At 35.1% G+C, this 24983-nt stretch overlaps 2 protein-coding genes across 2 annotated transcripts; both read right to left on the reverse strand.

Annotated features, from left to right (window-relative positions):
* Positions 1-577: 577 nt before the first annotated feature.
* LOC114284720 (uncharacterized) lies at positions 578-9581 on the reverse strand. Its single transcript, XM_028227672.2, has 8 exons — positions 9157-9581; positions 6993-7105; positions 6473-6544; positions 4711-4746; positions 2950-2995; positions 2462-2555; positions 1270-1327; positions 578-924 (listed from the first exon to the last, which is right to left on the reverse strand). Exons 1-8 carry the CDS (start codon positions 9293-9295, stop codon positions 874-876), a joined length of 609 nt encoding a protein of 202 aa, XP_028083473.2. The 5' UTR covers positions 9296-9581; the 3' UTR covers positions 578-873.
* A 5560-nt stretch (positions 9582-15141) lies between these two features.
* LOC145812885 (uncharacterized) lies at positions 15142-16679 on the reverse strand. The gene is made up of 2 exons (XM_082908112.1): positions 16567-16679; positions 15142-15784 (listed from the first exon to the last, which is right to left on the reverse strand). The coding sequence occupies exons 1-2, from the start codon at positions 16677-16679 to the stop codon at positions 15142-15144; spliced, it is 756 nt and encodes a 251-aa protein (XP_082764238.1).
* Positions 16680-24983: the final 8304 nt, after the last annotated feature.

A 24983-nucleotide genomic window follows, 5' to 3' on the forward strand; every position in this document is an offset into this window, starting at 1 on the left:
GTTACACAATATTAGATTAGATATTCATCTATTTCTTGTTCTCATAAGTATCCTACAAAATTCGATAAAAAAAACTCCAACTTGAAAAGATCATACTTAGAAATTACAATTTTAAATTTTTTGAGCTCAAGTATTTTTTTAATAATTTTAATAATTTTAAGTAGGAATAACTTTTTGAAATTACAATTTTAAATTTTTTGAGCTCAAGTATTTTTTTAATAATTTTAAGTAGGAATAAATTTGTAATAATAAAAATGAGAATGGCGCGTGGAAGGAGATGTTTTTGTAGCATAAACAGACGCACCCATCTTATGAAATTAGAGGTCGAAATATTATTTTATCCCCACTTAATAAAAATAACAAATCATTTTCTTTTCTTTACTTTATATTAAGAATTTTTACATAATTTTATAAATTTAATTGAACTATCACCGTACTACTAATTCCATCAATCAATCTCACGACACTTTTAATCTTAATCAACCTAATTCGAATACTAAGCTTGACCTATCAACAATCAAATTTGAGATTCCATGTTATGTGTCATCAGTTTAATGAACCTACTTTTAATAAATCATTTTTAATTCAAAATCAAAACCTGCTATTGATTTTAAGATTCAAGCACAATAAATTCATATCAAAATCTTCCCAACATCAACACTCGAACTCTGACAGTTACTGAAACATTTTAACCAATTCTGATTCAAGTTACAATATTCACAAAAAAGAGAAGAAGAAAAAGAAAAAGGAAATCCATTTCCTTGCCACGTACACAAGGATAAGGAGAGGTCACAAAACTAAGAGAAGAATGGCAGCTGCTGTTCTCAACCAAACCAGATTTTTGGGTGGTTGAATGTACTTGATTTTTGTTCGTTAGTCCTTCGATATAATAACAAACAGCCCCAAAGCACCAATAAGAATATACTGCAAAGGAAGAAAAATAAATAAATAAATTCGATTGAAAACTACAATATTCCAATCTACCACATATCTTGGAATTTTGATAGCTACAATTTCTACTCATTGCAGCTTTTACAGAAAAAAAGTTTCTTCTATTCTAACAGAGTTTTGGCACTTTTTTTCTTAATTTTTTCAAATATCTGGATAAAAAATAATGCAGGAAATGGGATTCAAATTGTAGATGTTCAGAGCCAAAGAATTGCAAACCAAAGAACAATAACCGATAGTATTTCAGAGTGTCAAGATGCCAGACAGAACAAGAAGATCTTACTTTAGTGCCAAAAGAGTGTCGTGGAAAAAAAAACAAACCTTTACAATAGGCTTGTCTGTCATGATAATTGTCGCCCAACCAACATAAGGTAAGAACCTGCAAATAGCAAATGAAAGTGTTACGGATTTATTATTTTTCATTTTTAGAAAGAAGGTAAAATTTAGGGGTGACCATTGGTTCAATGGTTAAGACTTGGCCTAATAACCTTGAGGTTATGGGTTCAAATCTTGGGACCACCACTTTGTGCATTATGCCAAAGATTAAGTGTGTACTCAATCTGTATTAATTGGGCGTTGCTTTTTTTTTTTTTTTTTTTTTTGAAAGAAGGTAAAATTTCCTCTATTTTCCCCAACAACTAAGGACATGTCAAACCCAAAAGTTTGATCATAATTTGAACAATCACTCTGTGCAGATAAGAGAAGCAACATTGAAAATACAAGGTTGCTGATAGGTCCAAAATGTCATTGGTCATCCAGTTTGTTTTGAATTCCCATGACATTAAATACTGCCAATCTACACTAGAAGTTTGTCCACAGAACTGACTCTATTCTCATCGGCCATTGCAATATTCCGGGTTTTCAAAAATGGGACATTTTTTTAACTATTTGAGTGATGAATCAAATCTTCTTACTCCATTTATGGGGATGGATTTGTGTCAAAATATGCCTAGAGATTACCCAGCATTGAAGAGTGTAAACGTGGAGTGACTATGTCCTGAAATATATTACAAACCACAACTAAGGCTACAAGCCCAGCTATAACGTGGTGTTACTTCTCACAACATGGCTGCATCTAAAAGATGGTTTATTACGGTCAAATAGGTGCATATTTTTTAGGTAATATGAATCCCGATAAATGCTGATCACTAACCACTTGACCGCAAAATTTTACAATAAGGGTATTTTCGGTATTTCTACACTTGTGACTTGTTACCCTATTTATTTTATTATTATTATTATTATTATTATTATTTTAATAGTTGAGGGGAGAGGGCTATTTCTATATCCTCTTGTAACTTTTATGATCATAGAGAAAATTGCAGCAGCCATGAACATACACCTCTAGTTTGGAGTGAACCATGTAAATCTTGTGTTTTGTGTGTGCGTGCACACTTTATCATCCTTGTGCATTCCTTTTTATGTTTCATGTTTCATTGATCCTGCTTAGGTGTAACAGATTCTTAACACATGTACCAGATGGCAGAAAGAAGGTTAACACTAGAGCTTTTACCCTACAGCTCTGCCCAAGATGTGATGCTGCTGAATCCAGAGCTGACCAGGAGCATATAGACCTCCTCTTCTGTCATCGTGAAGATTGTGGTCCCCTGAGAAAAAAATAAAAAAACACATAAATGGTTGAAACTGGGGAGCAGATGCACATTATAGAAAGTACAATCTTAATATCACATGATGAGATAATTAGTAAACCACAACAAAAGCAAAATGCAGAAGATAAATCATAAAAACAAGAAAATTATATTGAGAGCGACACCTAATAATTTACACACTAAACTACCACCCACTCACATAGGGACCCACACCATGTAAATTAGGAGTGTCCCTGGAAGTTCTCATAACAATATAATCAGGTCCTGTCCAATGACTTGAATAAACATGAAACATCCAAATAACTTCACCATAAAAAACATAGGAAATAATAAAAGAAAATGCCATTAATATTTTCTCAATAATACAAAGCTTCATATAAAAAACTAGCACCTTTTGTGAGAACATCAACTTCTCCAGTATCTTGCCGTTCATGAACCTACAAGTATCAGTACACCAGATTACTATAGGTTAACACTAGACGAGTTTCAATAGTAACAGTATCAGAAAGAGGGGAGGGAAGAATAAAATAGCTTACAAGCAAGGAGGGAAAAATAATGGTTGGTGTATTTGAAAAAAATTAGATCATGAATTCCAATGGAGCTGTTGCTAACACCCCTATATTTTTGTTTATCAACAGAATCTACTGTAAGGTAAATAATTTACTATAATTTCAGAGCTATTTCTTATAGTCAAGGGGGGTTGAGAAGAAACCATCTTGTGAATTAGTCTATAGCATTGTGCCCTAATCTTCATAGAATTAATATAAAGGTTACATGATGTCCAGGAACCTTGTGCTCGAAAGAATGGTATGGTTTTTCTACAACACCTAATACCTTCTTTTTTTTGATGTTTACAACACCTAATACCTTGTAGCATGCCATTATTTAAAAAAGACAAGGTACTCCAATCCAACTGTACAAAAATCCACTCTTCCCCTTAGAAAACCTTGCAAGGGAGAATCAATTTGTTCATCCCCTTTTAGACCTATTGTTTGGAGCAAAACATATTTGTCACATAGATGAACCACTAGCAATTTGAAGGAGAAAAATGATCCTCAATAGAAATTCAAGTTTTACCAATCAACAATCACAGTTTCCCTAGCATTTTTTAGAGTACCAAAAAAACCTAGCAGAACCTGATTGTTGGAGTAAAGAGAATAAAGAATCCATTGGATCTCATGTTAAGTCACCGATTTTCCCAAAATCTTAATATATTAGGAAATGGGCCTAGTAAAGTGTATCAGGCTATCCAACACCCTCTCTTACATGCAACCCCATCTTGCATGTGGAGAGACAAACAAATAACCAAACAGCAGGAGAAGGAAATAACCAAATAGAAAAGAAGAAGCCAAACGGGGGATAGAATACCAAATGCCAACGGAGAGACTTGAACCCAAGGTCTCTTTCAACCTGAGCTTCAATACCATATTAAGTCACCAATTTTCCCAAAAGCTTAAGCTATTAGGAAATGAGCCCGACAATGTTATATCAAGCCATCCAACAAATCAAACTTGAGAATTTGATTTATAGACATGCAACATTCAACTTTAATCTGACTGAAACTACCAAAGTGTGTTATGCAGTCATGTCCTAAGTAATTACAAGTTGACCAGTTCTGAAAATCCCAACGAGGACGTGACAATGGCTTATCATAAGGATGACAACCATTTCACTTGATACATTATCAAAGTCAACAACTAGGTCCTAGCTAACAGTCAAAATAATCCACAAAGATAATCAGCCTCAGGAGAAATGAAGATAGTGCTGACTTTGCTGTATGTGAAATGCGTGCTACAAATATAATTTGACAGCAAATCACAACACCATCTTCCCCGCAATGGGATAACACAAGTTCTTTTGAACATTTTAGGCATAGATGAAAACAGATACGATGACATGCCAAAGTAGAGCCAGACAGGCGTATGCTGGAACTATTCCATCCCTCAATCAAGCGATTCTTTATAGGGAAAGTGTTCAACATGTCATGTCCAATTCATCCATGTGGCTCAAAAACAAGAGAGAAGCAAGCTCATGTAATCCCATAAGAATTCTTTTGACACCACATTTATTTTCATCATGCATAAAAGGTTATTTTCATGCATGTATCACAATATAACATATGAGAGGAAAACATTCTTCCAACAGCTATTACCTTTATTACACGATGGACAATTGGAATATCACGACCCTGCCAACCAAAAAAAAAAAAAAGAAGAAGAAGAACAGACATGGGAAACATATTAGCAAATGCCAATAGCAAAACAAGATATATGCAAGCATTTAGCAAAATTTGCATGCATATGTAGCCTATTTCTGCAGGTCTCTGGAGAGAATTAAACAGAAAACAATAGAAATATTACTACACATCCACAAAAAATAAATAAAGTGCGAAGAGAACAGTATAAAAAAATAATAATAAATAAAACAGTATTAAGACTGGAACCATAGAGAATATGATTCAACATAGGGCAAATGGAGAAAATGGATTCCTATAAGGCTTTTTCAAGTTTGCAAACAAGATAATAAATGCACAAGTTTCTGCTTTGAAACCAAGACTAACAGTAATTGTCTCCGTTATATTTAGGATTGATTTGCAACTTTCAAGCCAAAGAAAAAAGCGATTCAGAATGCACATGCCAACCAATTGCTAGAGCATTCTTAATATCATATCTTAGGTTCCAATTAAACAAGTATGTGCACGACTAGATGGCGTTGAGCTTTTTAACAGGCTTCTAGGCCTTGAAAGCCGTTCTGTTGAAACAATAGCATTTGGTGAGACAAGTGAAATGAGCTTTCGAAAAAAGCTGGGCAGTTGTCCATCTGAGAAAAGCCACCTTGTGTGGTTTTTGGATTGACTTCTCACAAAGTTGGTGAATATTTAATAATAATAAAAACTTAAAATCATGATAATAACTTTAACATATCTCTTCAAAGGAGGGCTACTAATGGAGAACTGGTGCAGAGTGTGCCTGGTAGATTCTCTTCTTTATTCTTCTTTGTTTTTTCCATCATTACCTTCTCCATCATCTGCGAAAAATACCAACAAACAGCTCTCTCTCTCTCTCCACTAAGCATGATCAACTGTGCAAAATTTGCAAATAAAATGAGACAGCCCTATTTCAAGACTGAAAATGTAAACAGAAAATAATAATTATCATAACAATCAGTCAACCACATGTTTGAATCTTTTGAAGGTTAAATTTTATATTAGCTTTGCTAATTTTGTGATTTATTCTTTATTTGCGGTATACCTTTGTTTGTTTGCCCAAATCTCTCTCCAGTGAGTTCATGTTCCCAACAGTGAAATGCCTCACCACACATTTTCATGTTTTTAAAGTCCCTTTTGTGAAGTCCTTTGTGAAAAGCCCATCCTACAAAATGGACTTCTAGAGTGCAAAAGCTAATCCAAATAACAGACTCTTAGTTGCATTGCCTAAGCTTCTAGAGAATATTCTGTAAGAATATTCTGGTTGTGAAATGCCACATAATCTAAATGTAGTGTTTCGGGTTTAAAAGCTCACGATGGACAAGCTTACTAACACTAGTGCGTACCAAATATAATTGAATGAATATTGGACCTGAGAGCCTTTGTAAGCTCAGGGTTCACAAAACAATTAATCATATTGCCAAGCTGAAGAATAAAATGTTTCACCATGTAAATAATGCATGGGAAATAAATCTTCCGTTAAATAAGTTTTTTTTCCATTGTATAACAAAAAATTTATTTCACAATAACATTGAAATGTAAGCAAGACTAAGGGGATATCGGATACAGCATTCCCATGAGACAAAAATTCAAAATATGCTCCAAACAAAATAGAAGATATAGAAAGTAATGTTGAGACAGGTCTCAATGATTATGGAAACAGCTATTGTAGAACATATGAATGGGAAGAAAAAGGAAGAAGTCTTACTTCAACATCAAACACAACAATCTCCCCAACACGAATGGGATCTTTACTCATGTGCAAGAATAAAATGTCCCCCTGGGAAATGAAATTAGTGGTTCTCATTTAGCTAAGAAATAAAGGGCATACTACAAAGAAAATAAAAATGTATGAAGATAAATATGAAGTCTGCAAACATATGCAGAAGACCATCTATAATATGCTTGCATAGATTTTAACTTGTGAGTAGCCAAACTCCTAGAAATTACTACTTCCAAACAGCAGCAGTATTGAACATGCAAATGGTTTGCCTATGTCTGCACTCACGAAATTAATTGTATGAATTTGTTGATAATTCATCTAGAACTATGTTGCTTCACCTATGTTTGCTTGAATTCCAAGTACAAGAGTAGGAAGAAGTGAGTCCATTAAGGAACAGAAAGATGCAGTTTCCTTACGGTTCAACACAAACCTTGTGCCTATTATAGTGTGACTAAATTTCATTCATTATTTAAATATAACTAAATAACACCTTAGATTGGCTTACCCTCTGAAAGGCAGGTTCCATGCTTTCAGAAAGAACGACGACAATAGGAGATTGGCTGCCCGTAATGCACATCAAAGTCTTCCATATTATTAGTGCAGACGCAACTATGATTCCTGAAACAGAAAGCAAATCACACATATAAGATCATTTATTTGTATAGAATATCAAACCACAACACAACATTGTGATTTTTCATTTTGAGCACAGCTTTTAATTCAACAGTGAACACCTGGATGTCACAATACAATTTGCTTCTGAGTCAAATATAAATATGTCTGTTGGTGTGTTGCCTTTTCTTCATTTATATCACTAATTTCAGTGCATGAGTAGTTTTTACTATGGATTAGGGTCCTCAACTATCTGGCTTCTACCATTTTGAAAAGCCAGATTTATTAACCAATTCATCATACATATGGCTGGTTTTACTAAGCAAGTTGTTCTATAGCATATCAAAAATCATATCATCACCAAGTAGTAGTCAAGCGCAAAAGAATTTCTGTCAAGTAAAGTTTCTAAAGATCATCTCATGGCAGCCAAGGAAATTCTTTTTAGATACGCAAAATTATAATTGTGAAAATGCCCTAGGGGAAAAAACCCTGTACACTCAAAAGTCCAGGGCCCAGATATACTAATCTTAATCAATCCAACATGCTTCTCACTTATTCCCATGGTCAATGATTTTTTTCCAAAAATTGCCCTCCTTTTGTATCTTCATGGGAGAGAATGTCAGGAACCCATGTTATAGCCAGGTTTGGAAAATGAAATGGACATAACTGTTTTTAGTTGTAATTTTCCTTCCATTCCTTATTTTTGACTTCGTAATACCACATTACCAATTTACCACCCCGTAGCGTAGTGAAACTGATTTATCCTGCAATTATGGAATAGAGGTCCTGTTTGATTAATAGAATTAATAGTGAGAGGATTAACAATTCATGAAATTAGTGAAGGATTGGTTATCCAACTGGATTAGTGAAATAAATAATTCCCTCTTGTCCACGTTGGTTTTGCAATGATTATAGAATATACAGTCTTCATTATAAGTTCATTTTGCATTATTAGTTGTAGGATTAAAAATTCACCAATTTTGTAGGATAGAATGTCCGTAGGAATCTAATCCGAATAACAAAAAATTACAAACAAACAATGGAATGTGAGTCCCATGGATTAATAATCCCAATCCTATACTAATCTGCCCAATCAAACAGGCCTAGAAAGTACATTCTTAGTCTAATCCCTTATGACGCATTCAAACACGCGATAACAGTGGACGCACATCATCCCTTCCTGTTTTTTGCCAAAAGGCAGAGTCTTAAAGTACATACCTTCAATTTTAGCCTGTAATCCAATGTAGTTTAAAGAATGTAACAAAAACAGTACAGGAATCATTGTTGTGAACAAGGAAAGCGATCAAAGTGCACAAACTTGCAGAAAATAAATAGGTTTTGAATGATTTTTTTTTGGTTATTCAAGTCCAGTTGATGAATTTCCATACATTTGTTTGTTCACAGCTGCTGCCAAATTGAGCTAAATTGCTATTTTCACTGTAAATCAATATTATCAATTATGACAAATTTGAAGACCCATCTTACTATAGGACCCAAAAAGGCCAACCATGCTCACTAGTAGTCTAGTACTAACAACAGCATAACCAACAATATATTACAACAGCTTGACAAAACATGCAGTAGCTGCTGGAATCTTAATATTTATATATCACAATGCTTTCTAGTTTGTATCATGAACCCAACATTTTATTTACCTTTTCTTCTTTTTTCTTTTCCCTTTGTTTTAGTCATTCTTCTCTGGAAATTTGTCACTGACACAAGCAAACCTAAGTTTGAAAACTTCACACCCAAGACCAAAACTGTATATTGTTGAATTGATCTTAATTTTCACTTTTCTAGAACCCATATCAGCACACACGGTACTAGAGTTTATAAGAAAAACAGCAAATGATTGACCGAACCCAAAAGTATGGAACTAACAGATTTCAAAATTCTATGAAACATTGAAGCAAACATCGTGCGGGTGACATAGAAAACATCAGATTTTCAATATTAGAAACAGAGGAAACACTAGTTTATGTGTAAATTGAACTCCCAAATAAACAGAAAGGTCAATGAATGTGTATAAATCGACAAAGGGTAATTAGAGAAGGGACCGAGAGTGACGGCCTGAGAGAATGCCTGCCGGAACTGAATAGATTTGATAGAGTCCACCACCGTTGTCTCTCCAATCAATCCCATTGTTCTTTCGATCGTGCTCTTCTTCTTCTTCGAATTACACCAACTTCTTTGCATGTTGTGATTGTTGAACCCTCCTCATGATACGCCTAGTCTACTCACGCGTTTAAGCTTGGTCAACAATATATTGCCATAGACTTGCATTTTCAATTTTCTTATCCTCTCCAGCAAGTCATCATGCTAACCTTTGGGCGGGCGAGGGTATTGACAGCAAGGGGGGTATTGACAGCAAAGGGATTAGTAAAATTGGGTTTGTTTTTTTGAGGATCGTTAAATTTTAAAATAGTGAAATAAAGGAAAGTTATCAATAAATCTTAAATGTTGAGATTGTGTTCCATTTGGTGTTAATATATATTCTTATGATTCATTTGGTTTTTTGTATTGTCAAATGACATAAATACCATTTGTTTATTTAATGTCGCATGTTTGAATATTTTGAAATTAAATTGTCGCTCGCACGTTGATTGTGTTTGGTGGGTGTCACAAAACTGGAAAGTACACTAATGCTTTTAGTACTTTCTTACGTTTGGGAGAATGAAGCACGTGCCACACATAATACGACCCGACCCGTTAGACAACCCGTGTCCGTAAAACGTTGTATCACATAAACAAATTTAGGCATTTTTTAGGAACCCTAAATCCTGTCAATTGAATTTGTTCGACAATTGTGATATGTGTGAAGACGATTTGAAGGAGGCGTTGGTATTTCTCAGTCGGAGTGGAACGATGTCTGCGAAAGGTATGTGTCACCAATGTTTTTGTGGTTTTCCTTTTCGTTATGTTCCTTACGAGGTTAAATGATTGTGTGTGTGGTGTCGTGATTTTTGTCTGATGTTCCGAAGCAGTCGATTTTGTGATTGTGAATCATAGGGGGTTTGTGTGACGATGTTTGCGATTGGGGGTTTTCCTGTGTGTGGCGATGTTGGGTGTGTGTGGGGTTGTTTTTTTTTTGTTGTGTATGTGGATTTGAATGGCTTGTGTGTCTCGTGTTTTTTTGTGTGATGTTTCGAAGCAGTCGATTTTGTGACTGTGAAGAATGGGGGCTTTGTGTGACGATGTTTGTGATTGGGGGGTTTCTGTGTTTGACAATGTTGGGTGTGTCTAGGTTTGTTTTTTTTTTGTTGTATTTGTGGGTTTGAATGGTTGTGTGTCTCGTGATTTTTTGTGTGATGTTCCGAAGCAATCGATTTTGTAACGGTTTATGTTCGCTATTGTGAGCTGTCTGTTGGTCGAAGTTGTCATGGAGTTATATTGCTTCAGCTCTTTGAGTTATGTTTGTGATAATAGGTTTTGATTGTTATTGGTTTTGTGATAATGTAGATGGTGACGATAACAGAAGTCCGTGGACGCGTTCGTGTGAACGAAAGCGTGTTGAAGGTGTATTTGGGACAAAACCGAACAAACTGGGTGTTAACATACAGGGCCGCATATTGTTTAAGCAGTCGAAGACAAACCAGCAGCAAGCTCGTGAAGAAGTTAATGAAACGGCTGGTGGGCCATCACGCACTACACCCACAAGAATTAACTTCCAATCAAACATTGCTGGTATCGTGAAGCTTGTAACAACATCTCCTTTGAGGGCTGGTCATTTTGAACAGTTGAAGAGGACTCCATTTTGGATCATGGTTGAGGCTATCTGTATTAACAAGCTGAATCACAATGAATTCAGGAAGTATGACGAGGCGATTTTGAAAATAATACGTACGTATGATGCACAGTGTGACGCATTCAACATTGCTGGAAATTCTGTTAAGCTTTGTAGGAGTGATGTTAGACTCCTGTTTGGGATTCAATGTGGTACAAAGCATATTGATTTGTCTCCTTGTCAAAGGCCGACATCATATTTCATTCAGCGGAGGAGTCTGAACACTGTGACATCGAAGCTCGTGAAGACTTTGTTCAAAGAAGCCGTGGCCGGGCGAAGAAGGGTTGACGAGGAGGACGCAACAAAGTTGTTGACACTGTATATGTGTGGGACGATGTTTTTTGCTAATTCTGGGGAGACGATAAGATGGGCATTTGTGCGATACATCGATGACCTGAATACCGTACGTTCATACGACTGGACTGGTGCAATCCTACAAATGTTGATGGGTTCAATCAAGGATTTCCATCAGACGCCAGAGAAGGTCACTGGGTGTGTTGTCGCTTTACTGGTATGTAAATTGTATTTTGTTTGCAAATTTAGTAATTGTTTTATAATATATATGTTGTTGAAATAATGGTTGGTTTTAAAGAATTTTGTATTTGGAACGCAGTATTGGATTTGTGAACATTCCACGCTGGTGAAACCTGAAATGGAGAGTATGTTCCCAAGATTTATAAAATGGGACATTGGTGCCTTAGTTACCCGGATACGGGGTTTGGATTTATCAACACCTAGCAAATTCCAGGTGTAGTACTTGTATAATTATGTGTAATATTTGGTCGTAACTGTTATTGGACGAGGGTGTTTGAATATTGTGTTGTTTGATTTGTGTTTTGTTTGTATGTTTGGCAGGTAAGTACTGACAGAATGCGGTCGTTGGAGTATAAACGTGACATCTTAGCAATAGACGAGCAAGAAGTTGGCCGTCGTGATGATGGAGTGATGGATGTGGTTATCGGATGTGGCGATGGGATTCAACATGTGACACATGAGGTGGTGGATGGCATGGGGGTGAAAGTAAAAGATGTGCACAGCGTGGTACGTGATGCAGTGAGTGACGTGGCTGGTTTAACCGAATTGGAAAAGGCTTTGAAGTCTATGGCAGATATGGAATTGCGGAACAAAGCAAACGAGGAGACAATCTCAAAGCTGGAGAATGAAGTAGTCAGTTTGAAGAGTAAGATGGAAATGCAAGCCGTTAACATTGTCGGTGGGTTCGAGTGTGTTGTGAAGGTTAAGGATGACGAAATACGAAAACTTAAAAATGAGAACAAGGAATTACAGCAAACAATTTCGATGTTGGAAGACCAACTGGCTGACCAGCAAGTACACATTGTTACGCAAGCTTACTGGAAGAACACACCAACTGACTTTAGGGACGTTGGTGCAAGCCATTGCGAAGGAGGTAGTGGGTTCGATGTGACAGTTGTTCATGATGTTACGCCTATTCGGGTTGGTGTAAATGTTGGTGTTAGTGGTGAGAATGTTACTGTGCACACAATGTCTGATTCTAGTCTGGTGCCACAACGTAGTATGGGTGATGTGAATTTGATGGACTTTGAAGTGGGAGTGTTTCCGAATATAGGGGAAGGTGTAAGAAACTCGTTCGTGCATAACCTGAAGAACAAAGTCAGGAAAGAATTAAGGCTGAAAGATTATGACTACCAAGTAATTGGGGAGCACGAAAAGAAAACAGTCACACACAGGTGCAAGGGTGTGTGGATGGAAAAAAGCACTGTAAATGACACAGTTGTAGACGTGGACACAGTTGGTGTGGCAGCCAATAAATGGTATGGGTTTGAGTTGAACAACCGGTTTGGGGTATGGAAAATGATGACTTTTGAGGAAAATGAGAAAATAATGAAGGCTTACGAATGGAATGGGGACGGGTATGTGCAGGTGTTTACGTAATTTATTTCCGTATACGTATCGTGTGTTGGTGAGTTTTTGTGAGGATGTGTTTGTTTTATGTGTAGGGCTGTCATGTGGACTGGTGGTGAAAGTGGTGTGGCTGTGTATTTTACGGACGTCAAGAGTATTGTACGGGGAGAAAGTATATGTGGCAATGTGAGTTGTGTTATTACTTTATTGTGTCACGCATTGTGTTGTGTTACATGACTCTGTGAAATGTGTGTAGCCGTACATGTTTGATGTTGTTGATTTACGTATTTAATGTTTCGGTGTCTCAATACAGGTGATTGATGCGTATGCTGAGACATTGGTGACAGAGCAGACACATGCCTATGCGGGTGATGCTTTAGCGGACAAATTGTACGTCTTTAACAGTATTTGCATGGTGAGGAAGGTATTATTTAATTATTGTACAATGACCAGTGCGTTATGTACTGATATTAAATGTTTGTTTTGTAGAGCGTTTTCAAATCTAGCAACAAGCAAACAATGGAAAGTTATGTGTTGAAGAATTTTGCAGCATCAAAGGAATGTCGGTACATTCATTTCTCGATATGCAACAACGCACACTGGACACTGGTGGTGTACGACGTAGAGAATGGAAGTTGGAAACATTTTAACTCAATGAGGCAACGTTCGTCTGGCAGGTCAGACGCACACTACAATGAAACACTTGTCCTGGTAAAGAACACATTTCATTGTAGTTGTCATCAAGTCATGGATGTATTACGATTTTGAATGTAATTGCGGTGGGTGTTTTGTGTATGACAGAAGGAACGTGTGTCGTTTGTAATGAAACGGTCCTTACGAGCAGATGGAATAGATGAGGTTAGCATCGCTGAGACTTTCAACCATCCCTTCGAGGCTATTGAAGACTGTCCCCAGCAGAAAGCCGACTCGTAAGTGAACTGGAGTTCGAACTGTATTGTTTGTCCGTTGTATACGAAAGTGATTGCGGATTTTAATTGAAATTTTATTTCTTGTTTTCCCAACGCAGGCTGGATTGTGCGGTTATTGTTTGCGCGGTGATGAGGTAGTACGTACACCATGTTGACGTAGCGCGATCATTGCAAGGTACCAATGGCATCGTGTTGAGAGCAAACATGGTAAAAGGATTTGTCAACGACATTAGCAGGGGTCTTAAACATTCCATCTGAATGTTAACTTTCAAGCACATATGAAAACATTAGCGTACAATTATATATTTTATATATTTTTTATTAGCAAGTGGGATATCCATGGTTTTTGGGGCACATGTGGAAGGCAATAGCGTACAGTTATATATTTTTTATTAGCAAGTGATATTTGTTGTGAACGTACGTTAACAGTATAAATTTCGTAATAAATATGATGTGGGGTTTCTTTAAATATGTTGTGGTTTTTGTTGTGACTTGTGATATATGCATGGGCAATGTGTTTATATGGAGTTGGTATAACATGTTATTGGCTGGTGAGAATGTTTGACAGTGGGTTTGTATGGTGCATAGTGATGTGGTTTGATATGTTGAACATCATCGTTGTGTGTGGAAACAAAAAATTTGTGGGTTGGTGTTGTTCCCCGTATAGGGTGGTTAGGTAAATGTTTATGTTTCACGTGCAGGGTGGTTATCTGAGTGTGTGTTTTGAATAGTTGTTAGGAGCAAATGGAGCACAATTTCAGTATTAATGTGGTGTTGTTGTTCGACGTATATGGTGATTTGGTGAATATGGTGTTGACAGTGGGTTTGTATGGTGCATAGTGATGTGGTTTGATATGTTGAACATCATCTTTGTGTGTGTAAACAAATAATTTGCGGGTTGGTGTTGTCCCTCCCGTATAGGGTGGTTAGGTAAATGTTTATGTTTCACGTATAGGGTGCGTATCTGAGTGTGTGTTTTGAATAGTTATTAGGAGCAAAAGGAGCACAATTTCAGTATTAATGTGGTGTTGTTGTTCGATGTATAGGGTGATTTGGTGAATGTGTGTAATGATGCAAGTGTGACGTTGTTAACATAACATTTTTTCTGGGAAAAGTGGGTTGAATGAGACAACAATTCAATAAAAAGTGGGTTGAACGGGACCACAATTCAATTCAATGCCATCGATGTAACAAAATTATTATAAAAGAAAATACGATACATAACACTTATTTAATAACGAAAACGTTTAATAAGGGATAGGATCCAAATTAGGCTTACATAATGAAGACGACGATATAATGAAAGCGATACTAATATGTAATAACAGCAACGATAATAGTATGGTATGTTCGGAGTGTTCATACACACTTATTTACTTAGGGAAAATCACAATGACAAACTTATGAATGAAAACAGTAACCATAAATTTTGCATGCAGTGACGGCTAAATTGGTTCTTTACATGTCTTCCTGTTGTGTTGCCCCAGGCGTTGACAACGTCCGCATCGAATTTTCTGTGTTTCTTCACCCTGAGACAAAATTCGTTTTTTCTTTGGCCTTTCAGGTGGTCGCTTCACTACTGGTGGGTGTATGATGAAATCTTCGGTGTTGAACGGAGGTTTGTCAACAGTTGGTATTGGGGTTATGTTTGATGCGTATGTGGAACGATATTCGGGCACATTGTAATACGGTTCAACTAAGTCATACAGATCTTGTCCGCTGTTACGGATTGCAACCATCGCGTGTGTATATGGAATTCGTTTAATCTGCCACTGAAAGCACGAATACGTCTGCCTGCCAACATCCACAAATATTGATGGGTATGAATGGACCTCGTACACATCGTCATTTGATTGGCTTACAAGCCACGCCCTGCCTTTGTTGTAAGCTTTTACCAATCGAGACTCGATTTTGGGACAAAGAATTCCAGGCCACGCGGCTGCCTTGTGTCGGCGTTTTGACATTTGGTCCATAATTTTTGTTCTAATGCTGTCAACCATCTTTGTAATTGGGAAGTGTCGTGCCTCACGAATCCATAAGTTGAATGACTCAGCGGCGTTGGAACACATCTCGCCATACCGGTCACCTCTACAGACACAAAGATGAAAACATGTAATAAATAGTTCTATGTAAGTATGAAGGATAACTGCATTAAGCAGAACAATGTACGAAACTAATTTGGTGGAATATATTCATGCTCGGGTGCGTACCGAAAGTAGGCATTTGCCCAATACGCCGGAGGTAAATCTTTCAGAAAAGCCGTTGCCAATTGTCGGCCCGATGCCTTAAAGCTTTCTAAGTTGGAGTTGAACGCTGTTACGGTCAGTGCGTAAGCTCATGCACGAAATTTACTTAGTAATCCGACACGGTGCATCTTGTTAGTGTATCGCATCTTGTCTTGCAAGTTTCGTTGCAAATGTTGCAAGCAGAAAGCATGGTGGGCAAATGGAAATATGATCGGAATAGATTCTAGAAGTCCTGTGTGTCGGTCTGAAATAAATGTGATCGTTCTGTCCATCTTGACCACGTTCGCAAGGTGTTCCAAAAACCAAGCCCAATTAGTTGTGTTCTCCGAGCCGACAATTGCAATTGCCAATGGGAATAAACCTGTGTGCATAATTAATAGTGGGTTCAGCAGATGGGTATGACGCAAACATCATAGAGTTTTTTATTTTAAAAAAAAACAAATATGCCAACAACAGTGTGTGTGCTACGAATGAACATAACTTTGATTGCCATCCTTTGCAGTAGCAGCTAGCAAGTTGCCTTTGAATTTCCCCTTCAAAAAGGTACCGTCGAGGAATAGTAAAGGGCGACAATGATTGAACCCATCGATGCATGCTTTGAATGATATAAAATATCGTACAAACCGGTGATTTTGGTCATCGTAATCAATGTTAATGTAACTGCCCGGATTGTTTTCCATAACAGCATTACTATACCATCGTAATTGATCAAACGAAATGGAATGTGCACCAAACATCTCGCCCCTTGCTTTCTCAACTCCCAACCATGCTACTCGGTATCTTATCTCTAATCCATAATCTTTTTCAAGTCATAAACAACATTGGATGGCCGTGTGAGCGGTTTGTCACGTACTCGTTCAGAGATAACATCGGACACTAAATCAGACCCTGCCCTCGGGTTTTTTGGTGTCCAAACGGTAACACTGCAAATGTACTTTGCGTTCCACTTACGAATGTAAAAAAACTCATCAGCATGAAGGACTCTTGCATGTATAGACCAAAGACATCCTTTTGATTCCCTCATCGTGCAGGCGGCTATAATCCGAACAGAGTCGTTCTTCAGATACTTGAACCGGAATCCATATTCAACTGCATACTTACGAAGAACATTACGGAATTCAGCAGCCCCGCCTTCAAAACTTTGATCCACATGTGTGATACCATTAGCCCATTGAGCGGACATGTAAACTTTTTCAACATGAGGACAAAAATTGGGGAGTAAATCATCTTGCTCATCGTCATCGTCCAACTCATATCCTTCCCTCGGTGTACTGAATGTAACATCACATGATTTCCGATTTACGTCACCAAAACCGTTTGAACTTTGCATGCGTCGAGTTTTAACAACGACGTCAATATGTCCTAAACGGAAAGACCGTGCAAGGGATACCATGTTTTTCATATCGATATCATTTTGTAATTTGAAATTGTTGTATCCCGGAATCTTGAAAAATAAACACACATCATCATCTATGAGGCCATCAAAATTTTGATGGACAGAATTAACCAAATCATCAAACCGAAATGGAAATTGTAACTTCATGGCGGCGTTCGTATCACGGTAACAACACACCAACATAACATGAGCGTCCATGCCTACAATATGCAAACAATGTAACAGAGTGTTTCAGATTAAAGCCCAGCCATGTGTGTCAAATGCACATCAAATCAGCAATATGCACAGGCCCATACGAATGGGAAACAACGATATTATAAACATTATATGGCACAGCAACACACAACGATTAAGCTATACACACAACGCACACGAAAAAGGGATCAATACGAAACAGAACAATATCTTCAACACATGAGCACTACTGTTGAGTGTTTCAGATTACAGTGAATGCATCGCAAAAACCCTGCCACACCCCGTGGACTGTTGCATACGAATGTGTGAACAACCCACCCACACCCCGTGCCTTACCCAAAAACATATTGGGTGTATAAAATCGTATAAGTTACACATTAAGACGAACCTACTAAACAGAACAATACCTGCAACACGGAAAAAGAAATCAACACGAAACAGAACAATACCTACAACACAAGAGGACTTCTGTCGGCGGAACTGGAACCACCGTCTGTCCACAAACACACAAATGAGCACAACACGCCGTCACATCAGCCAGAAAAACCCTAACACAATGAGAAGGAACATATTGTACTTCCATATACAGAAGAAAACCCACCAAAAAACAAAAACAAAACAAAACAAAAAAAAAATCACGTAAAAAAGGGTATAAATGACCAATACATATTAGCAAAGAAGGAAAAAAGGATCAACAGGACTATATTCCCTCACTGATAGGACCAATCAGAGCAACAAACACAAAGTTGGGACCAAATGGTGCAACTATTTGTGGGATGGGATTTATTGGTAAATATCCCTAAAATAAATAAAATTATGATTTTTATTTAATAAAAAATATAAAAATATTAAATATTAGTGTTTAAAAAAATGCTAGCCTTTGACTGGGGAAATAAAATAACAAGGAGAAATTACCATTCTAAAAATTATTTGAAAAAATTTATAATTTATAATTAATAATATTTATTATTTTTTAAAATATTTTTTCTAATGACCACATCTAAATAAATATATTTTTTGACCTTTGATAAAAAATTATACAATGTAATAAAGAGCTGATATAATCCGAATAAAATAAAACAATGATTTAAAGTAAATCACCCTAAACAATCCCTTATATATGTAATCCTCCCAAATAACAATTCAGTGATTTGAAATGGGTGATAAAGTTTGTAAATTTTAATAATTAAAATATTAATTTTTTTTATAAAATTATAATTATTTTAAGAAGTACCAACTAATGTGTAATTTTTTTTTAGCTTGTTATTTTTCTATTTTTCACATGTATAAATGTATAAAAATATGCAGTACACATTAGTTTTTATTGGGGAAATTACAACAACAACAAAAAAATCACAGGATTTAACCCTTGTGATAAAATAAACTTTAAATTTTTTATTTTAATAATTTAAATTTGAATTTTTTGATTTATTTTCAATCTAAATTATTTATCTATTTTTGCTAAGTAAAACCAACAAAAAAATATATTTTAATTATTAGACTCAATAAAAAAGAATATTTTAGATATTTTATATACACTTACATTGAGTTTAATGATTAAAATATGTTTTTTCCTTTAATTTTACATAACAAAAATAAATAAATAAATAAATTAAATTAAAAACAAATCAAAATATTAAACAAAGTTTAAAATTTATTATTTATTTTGTTATAAGTGTCAAATTCTAATTTATTTATTTATTTGTAATTATCCCATCCTTATTTTATTTGTTCATTCACCTAAATTGTTTAAAAAGTCTCAAAATTATTCAAATGTAGGAGTGTAAAAATAGCCTACGGCTCGTGGGCGGCCCGAAGCCAACCTGTGGCCCGGGGTGGACCCGGCCCGTTTAAGCCCGTTTGGGCTCAGGCCCGAGCCTAGCCCAACTCGAGACCCTGGGCCAGTGCTTGGGCCATCATTTGAAACTCGGCTCGTGGGCCCGTGCCGAGGCCCAGTGTGTTTTTTTAGTGAAAAATAATAAAATTTTGGTAGAAAAAATTAAAAAAAAAAAAACTTGTTTAGGCCCACCCAAGCCCGCCTTGAGCCCAGGCCCAGGCTTAGGCTCAGGCCCACCAGCCTGCCCAAGACCCGAATACCCCCTAGGCCTAGGCCTAATTTTCTGGCCCGTGAGCAGAGCTGAGTCGAATTTTGGCTAGAGCTCGCAAGGCCTAACATGGGTCAGGCCTAACATGGGTCAGGCCTAACATGGGCTAGGCCTGGCCGGGCAAAATTTACACACCTATTCAAATGTAACTAGTTTTCAGAAACAATGTTAACAATCAAACTAGAGTGAGACTAATTACAATAATTAACAACTCTATTTCATAAAAAATGAATAAAACAAGGGGTAATTCTATTTCTACACTATAGCGATCCCGGTTTTAACCCGTTAGTTGTTGTATTTCAGACTCGGGTTTAATATTTCCATATTGTTGTTTACCTCTTTTCTCCTTTGTATCTCTTGAAATTAGCCTTTGGGTTGTTGTGATTGAGTTTGGAACAGGTTGGTTGCATGTTTTTTCCAAACATAGTTGCCCAGAATTTTGGTCCTCCGTTCGAACGGGTCTTCTTGCACTCAAGCGGGAGTTGCAAACTCTCAGTACTTGACGCATCTGCAAAAGTACTAGAGGAGTGTTTTTCATGCTCGAGCGGGTTAACTGTGTCTGCATAACTACTGGATGTGTGTATTTTATGCTCGAGTGGAACAAAATGTTGTGTTTGACGCTCGAGTGTCAAACTCTCCGCTCGAGCGGACTGCGCATATATCAAATCACGAAAAGCATTTTTACATCACTTTTTCAGATCTAATCTTCTTAAAACCCTAAAGTGAGACCCTCTCTCTCTCAAATATCCTCTCTCTCTAGATTTTCACCTAAATCTGGTGATCTATCCACCCTTGTGCCTTCATTTAAAAGGTAGAGCTCCTCAAGATCATCATTTTGAACCGATTGAAGTTGGATTTCATCATCTTTGAGGCTTCTCTCTTGCTTAGCTCATCTTTTCTCTTTGATGTAGGGATATTCTACACATTGTTATGCTCTTTAACTCAGTTAGTCGTCGTTATGTGTTAATGGTGAACATTGGGAGTATTTTGAACACAAACCTAGGGTTTGGGTGTGATGTAAAAGAGGGGTTACCTATGTATTATTATAATTGACCATGGGGTTTGATTATGAGTGCTTATTGTGTTAGAAATTGTTGATTGTGGCTTTTGGGCAATATTTGGAAAAAGTGGGAAATTGCCCTAAATATGTTGAATTAATTACTTTGTATAAATAATGAAATTGGTATGAAAAATGTAAAATTGGGAGGATGTGCGAATGAATAGTGTAGTTAGATTTGTTAAATCACTCACCTAGGAAAAATTACATGAACTATCTATTACAATGATTGTATATCTGTGTAGAAATATCTGTTTTCGGCTATCGGTAGAGGATAGCTATAATTGTTGTAGAAACTGCATGAGGATTAGGTGAATTGAAACTAATCATTCTTAATGTGTTATTGAGTATGACGGTGTATTAAGGCATTGAATATGTGTAATTGAATGTCATTGAATATGACGAAATCTTTAAATACATTGTATATGTATAATGTTTTTGGAGGATAAAGGGGATGTACTCCATGTTTTGGGAGGAGATAGGAGATGGACTCCATTGAAAATTAAGTTAGCTGAAGTGTCCAGGGTGAAAGTCCCGAAATCTTATAAATACATGGGTGTCGATCCCGCGGACGAAATTTTCGTAAAATAGCAAGATTGAAGTGTTTACATGATGATTGTATGAATTAAGAATCACTGAGTTATAGTCTCAGTTGAGTTATTCGGGAAAACTATAAACTTGGTCTATGAATTGAAAAGAATTGAACGAGCTTGAAATGAATAGATGGAAATGGATTGAGATGTAAACATAAGTATTGTGTGATCAAGTGAAGAATGTGCATTTATCATGAGTATTGAATATACACTTGACACCTATATCTTAGTTAAAGATCATAGCTTGTGTTAGAATGTTTCTACTAGGCTTTGGCTTACCATACTCGGGAAACCATTTTCAGGTACCGGCGACATACCTCCTCCAAGGACGTAGCTTGGGAGGACTCAGAAGCTAGAAACTCTGTTTTGTTATTTTTTTTGTGTTTGTATTTAAATGTTCAATTTAAGCCGAGGGCTTTACATTTATGGCGCTTAAAACTCCCTTTTATTGTAACCAAGAAGTGTCTTGGAAAGATGTAAGTCCATAGGGCATTCATTTTGTTGTTGTTTACCAATATTACATGTTGTAAATTCAGGATAAACATTTATGAATGTATAACGTATGTAATAACTTTTGTAATTCGAACTCTGATTAATGAATGTATGTCAAGTCTTTTGATTCACTCCTCTTATGAGTTAGTTTATTTGTATTATATTTTGGGGACGTTACATACACACATACCTACCTCTATGCACACACTTTTAATGATTTATTTTTTTATTACAATTTTTTCCTAAAATAAAATTACTAAAGTGTCATTATCTTCTTCACCAAAACCCAATTTCTTAACCTTAACCCTAGCTCCCACCCACCGCTATTGTCGTCGCCGCCGCCATCAACTCCACTATAACTTTTTTGCCGCAAAACCGCCATCCCCTGAGGATTTAGATTGCGTTTGGCTAGGTTCATTGATAGGAAACAATGCATGTTGATTTGAACAATTTTTTTTTGGGTGAATAGATTTGAACAAATTTAATCTTGTAGAATATTTACAAAAAAATTCATTTACAAATAGATGGATAATACATGGTAATTAAAACAGATGAACCACAGATCCAAAAACATAAGTGAAATATGATTAATTAAACTCTGTAATAGGTCTATCAATGGCTGTGTATTTCAAATATCAACCAGATTTAACCCAAAAATCAAAAACAAACACAAAAAAAAAAATTATGATGAATATATAACAAAAAAATTTAATAACTTATAAATCCATAATTAAACCATAGCTCTAACCGACATGCCATTTACAGTGCCTCAATGTAACAATTTTTTTTTTTTTAAACGAATGAAAATTCTTTTCAAGATCGAAGTAGGAGAGAAGAAACAATACTTACAATGGGTGTTGGTTTAGGGTTTCAATGTTAAAGAGAGGGATATTTTTGGCAAAAAGGGTTGTGTATTAAGTAAAATTACAAAATTCGAAATTAGTTGGTGTGTGTATTGAGAGAGGATGTGGAGTGAGATGTTTTGGTGTGTGGAAAGAAAATTACTCTAAAACAAGCTTGGGTAAATTATAAATACACTCCCTAAGGTTTGCTTAAAATAAAGATTGTCCCTTTTAGTTTGAAAAATTATAAATACCCCCATATTAGAATTTTTTATTTAACAGAATTAACTAAAAAAATAAAATTCCTAATTGCTCTCGTATACAATAATTAAATTACCTAATTATTAATTGAAACATATTTTTAACATCATTAAAAATTGTTAATTGACTTGATGATTTATTTATAAAATGGACGATTTGTTATGAAATTAGAAACCTCAGGGGGTAGAATGTAATTTTCAAAATTACAGGGAACGATTCGTATTTTAATCAAAATTCAGGAGATGTATTTGTAATTTATCCAACAAGTTTTTATGACAAATTTAGATTTTTTTTTCAAAAATACTTTGTGAAGAAAAAAAAAAAGAAAAAAAAAGGGGAGTGATGATTAGCATGTTTCATACCAAACTAAATTTTCGTTCAAAGTTAATGAAAAGATAAATAAATAAATAGATGTTGTTGGAACTTTTTTTTTTTAGGGTGATTATATTTACACACCACTAATATGTCGGTATATTCCATTACTTAGTATACATACAAAATAATTTTTAGAGTTTAAAAATATGTTAGTTCACACTTTAACTTTTCATTACTAACCTTATATTAACACACCATTAACTATTTGAATACACACTATTACACACACCTAAAACTCTTCATCTTCACTACTACACACAACAAAAACTCCCACAATCTTCAAAACAGATAACAACAGAGACCATCTTCATCCGTCTTGATCTCCATCGCCGGCGGAGATTGTATTCGGTCTCCATCTTTGCCAATGTTGACCTCCATAGTTAGTGTTGAACTTTCGTCGTGTCTCGTGTCGTTGTCTCGTCGTTTTAGATCACTAGCTAAGTGTTTCATTCAGCCTCTATTTTTGCCAATATTGATCTTTATTGTCGTTCTTGAACTCACATTTTTCGTCGTCGATTCAAATTTATCAAATTAATCATGTTCATAAATACAAAGTTTGACAAACTTAGGCGATGTTTGGTTCTCTTTTGGAATCACAATTCCAATAAAAAAAATTTCAAAATTCTTTTCAAAACTCATAATAAAAAACACAACTCAAGACTTCTCAAAACTCAATTCAAAAATTATTATTAAAACTCTTTTCAAAATTCAAAACTAAACTCTTTTCAAACCTTTATTTTAAAAGAAAAAATTCAAAAAAAATATTATTTTATTTTATTTTTTAAAATTAATTTTAGAATCATGATTTGAATGTGGAGTCGTGTTTTGAGTTACAAGTTTTGAATTGAGTTTTTAAAAGAGAAAACTTGTTTGGTTATGAGTTTTGAAAAGAGTTTTGAGTTATATTTTGAGTTTTGAGTTGTATTCTAAAATTTCTTGGATTTTTTTTTAAATATTTAAATTTTTCTTAATTTTATTTTTTTAGGGTAAATATTTTATATTTTAAATATTTATTTTAATGTGCACTATATTTCATACATTTATGTGCTGTATTTTTTCAAAATTTTTAAATATTAAAAAAATTATTATTTTATTTTAAATATTTAAATTTTATTTTTAATATTTTTTATTTTAAATATTTTATTTTATTTTATAAATATATTTTTAAATATTTTAATTTTTTTATTATGTGTTTGGTTATGATTTGAGTGTAGAGTTTTAAAAGTAGTATGGAGTTTCGAGTTATGTGTTTGGTTATGAGTTTTAAAAATAGTTTTTGAATTGAGTTTTGAATTATGTATTTAGTTACGATTTGAGTGTGGAGTTGTGTTTTGAGTTTAAAATATTAAAATATTTACAAAAAAAATAAAATATTTAAAATAAAAAAATAAAATTTTCTTAAACATTTTTTAAATATTTTAAAAAGATAAATCCAAAAAATTCAAAAACTCAAAACTCAAAACTCAAAATGCAACTCAAAACTCTTTTCAAAACTCAACTTTTTTGAAAATTCAAAAACTCTTTTCAAAACTCATAATAAAACAAATTTTCTCTTTTCAAAACTCAACTTACAATTCTACACTTAAATCACAACTCCACACTCAAATTATAATTCCAAAACTAAACCAAACGGAGCCCTAATGTGTTTAAAAATTTATATCTGAGCAATGAATAAAAGTTTAGTTTATTTTAACCGAACTAACTTAAAATGTTTAATTTTTTATG

Source organism: Camellia sinensis, chromosome 15 (assembly GCF_055761805.1).
Source record: "Camellia sinensis isolate YWXY chromosome 15, ASM5576180v1, whole genome shotgun sequence".
NCBI lineage: Eukaryota > Viridiplantae > Streptophyta > Magnoliopsida > Ericales > Theaceae > Camellia > Camellia sinensis.

Bases quoted from the DNA above. Each gene is read 5' to 3' on its own strand.
- LOC145812885 (XM_082908112.1), bottom strand. From the start codon at position 16,679: ATGTTTGGTGCACATTCCATTTCGTTTGATCAATTACGATGGTATAGT. The intron at 15,785-16,566 runs GTTTGTACGATA...TTGTGTCTGTAG, and splicing joins TACGATGACCAAAATCACCG to AGGTGACCGGTATGGCGAGA.
- LOC114284720 (XM_028227672.2), bottom strand. From the start codon at position 9,295: ATGCAAAGAAGTTGGTGTAATTCGAAGAAGAAGAAGAGCACGATCGAA. The intron at 1,328-2,461 runs GTAAAAGCTCTA...TGCTATTTGCAG, and splicing joins ATCTTGGGCAGAGCTGTAGG to GTTCTTACCTTATGTTGGTT. The intron at 925-1,269 runs GTTTGTTTTTTT...CTTCCTTTGCAG, and splicing joins CAGACAAGCCTATTGTAAAG to TATATTCTTATTGGTGCTTT.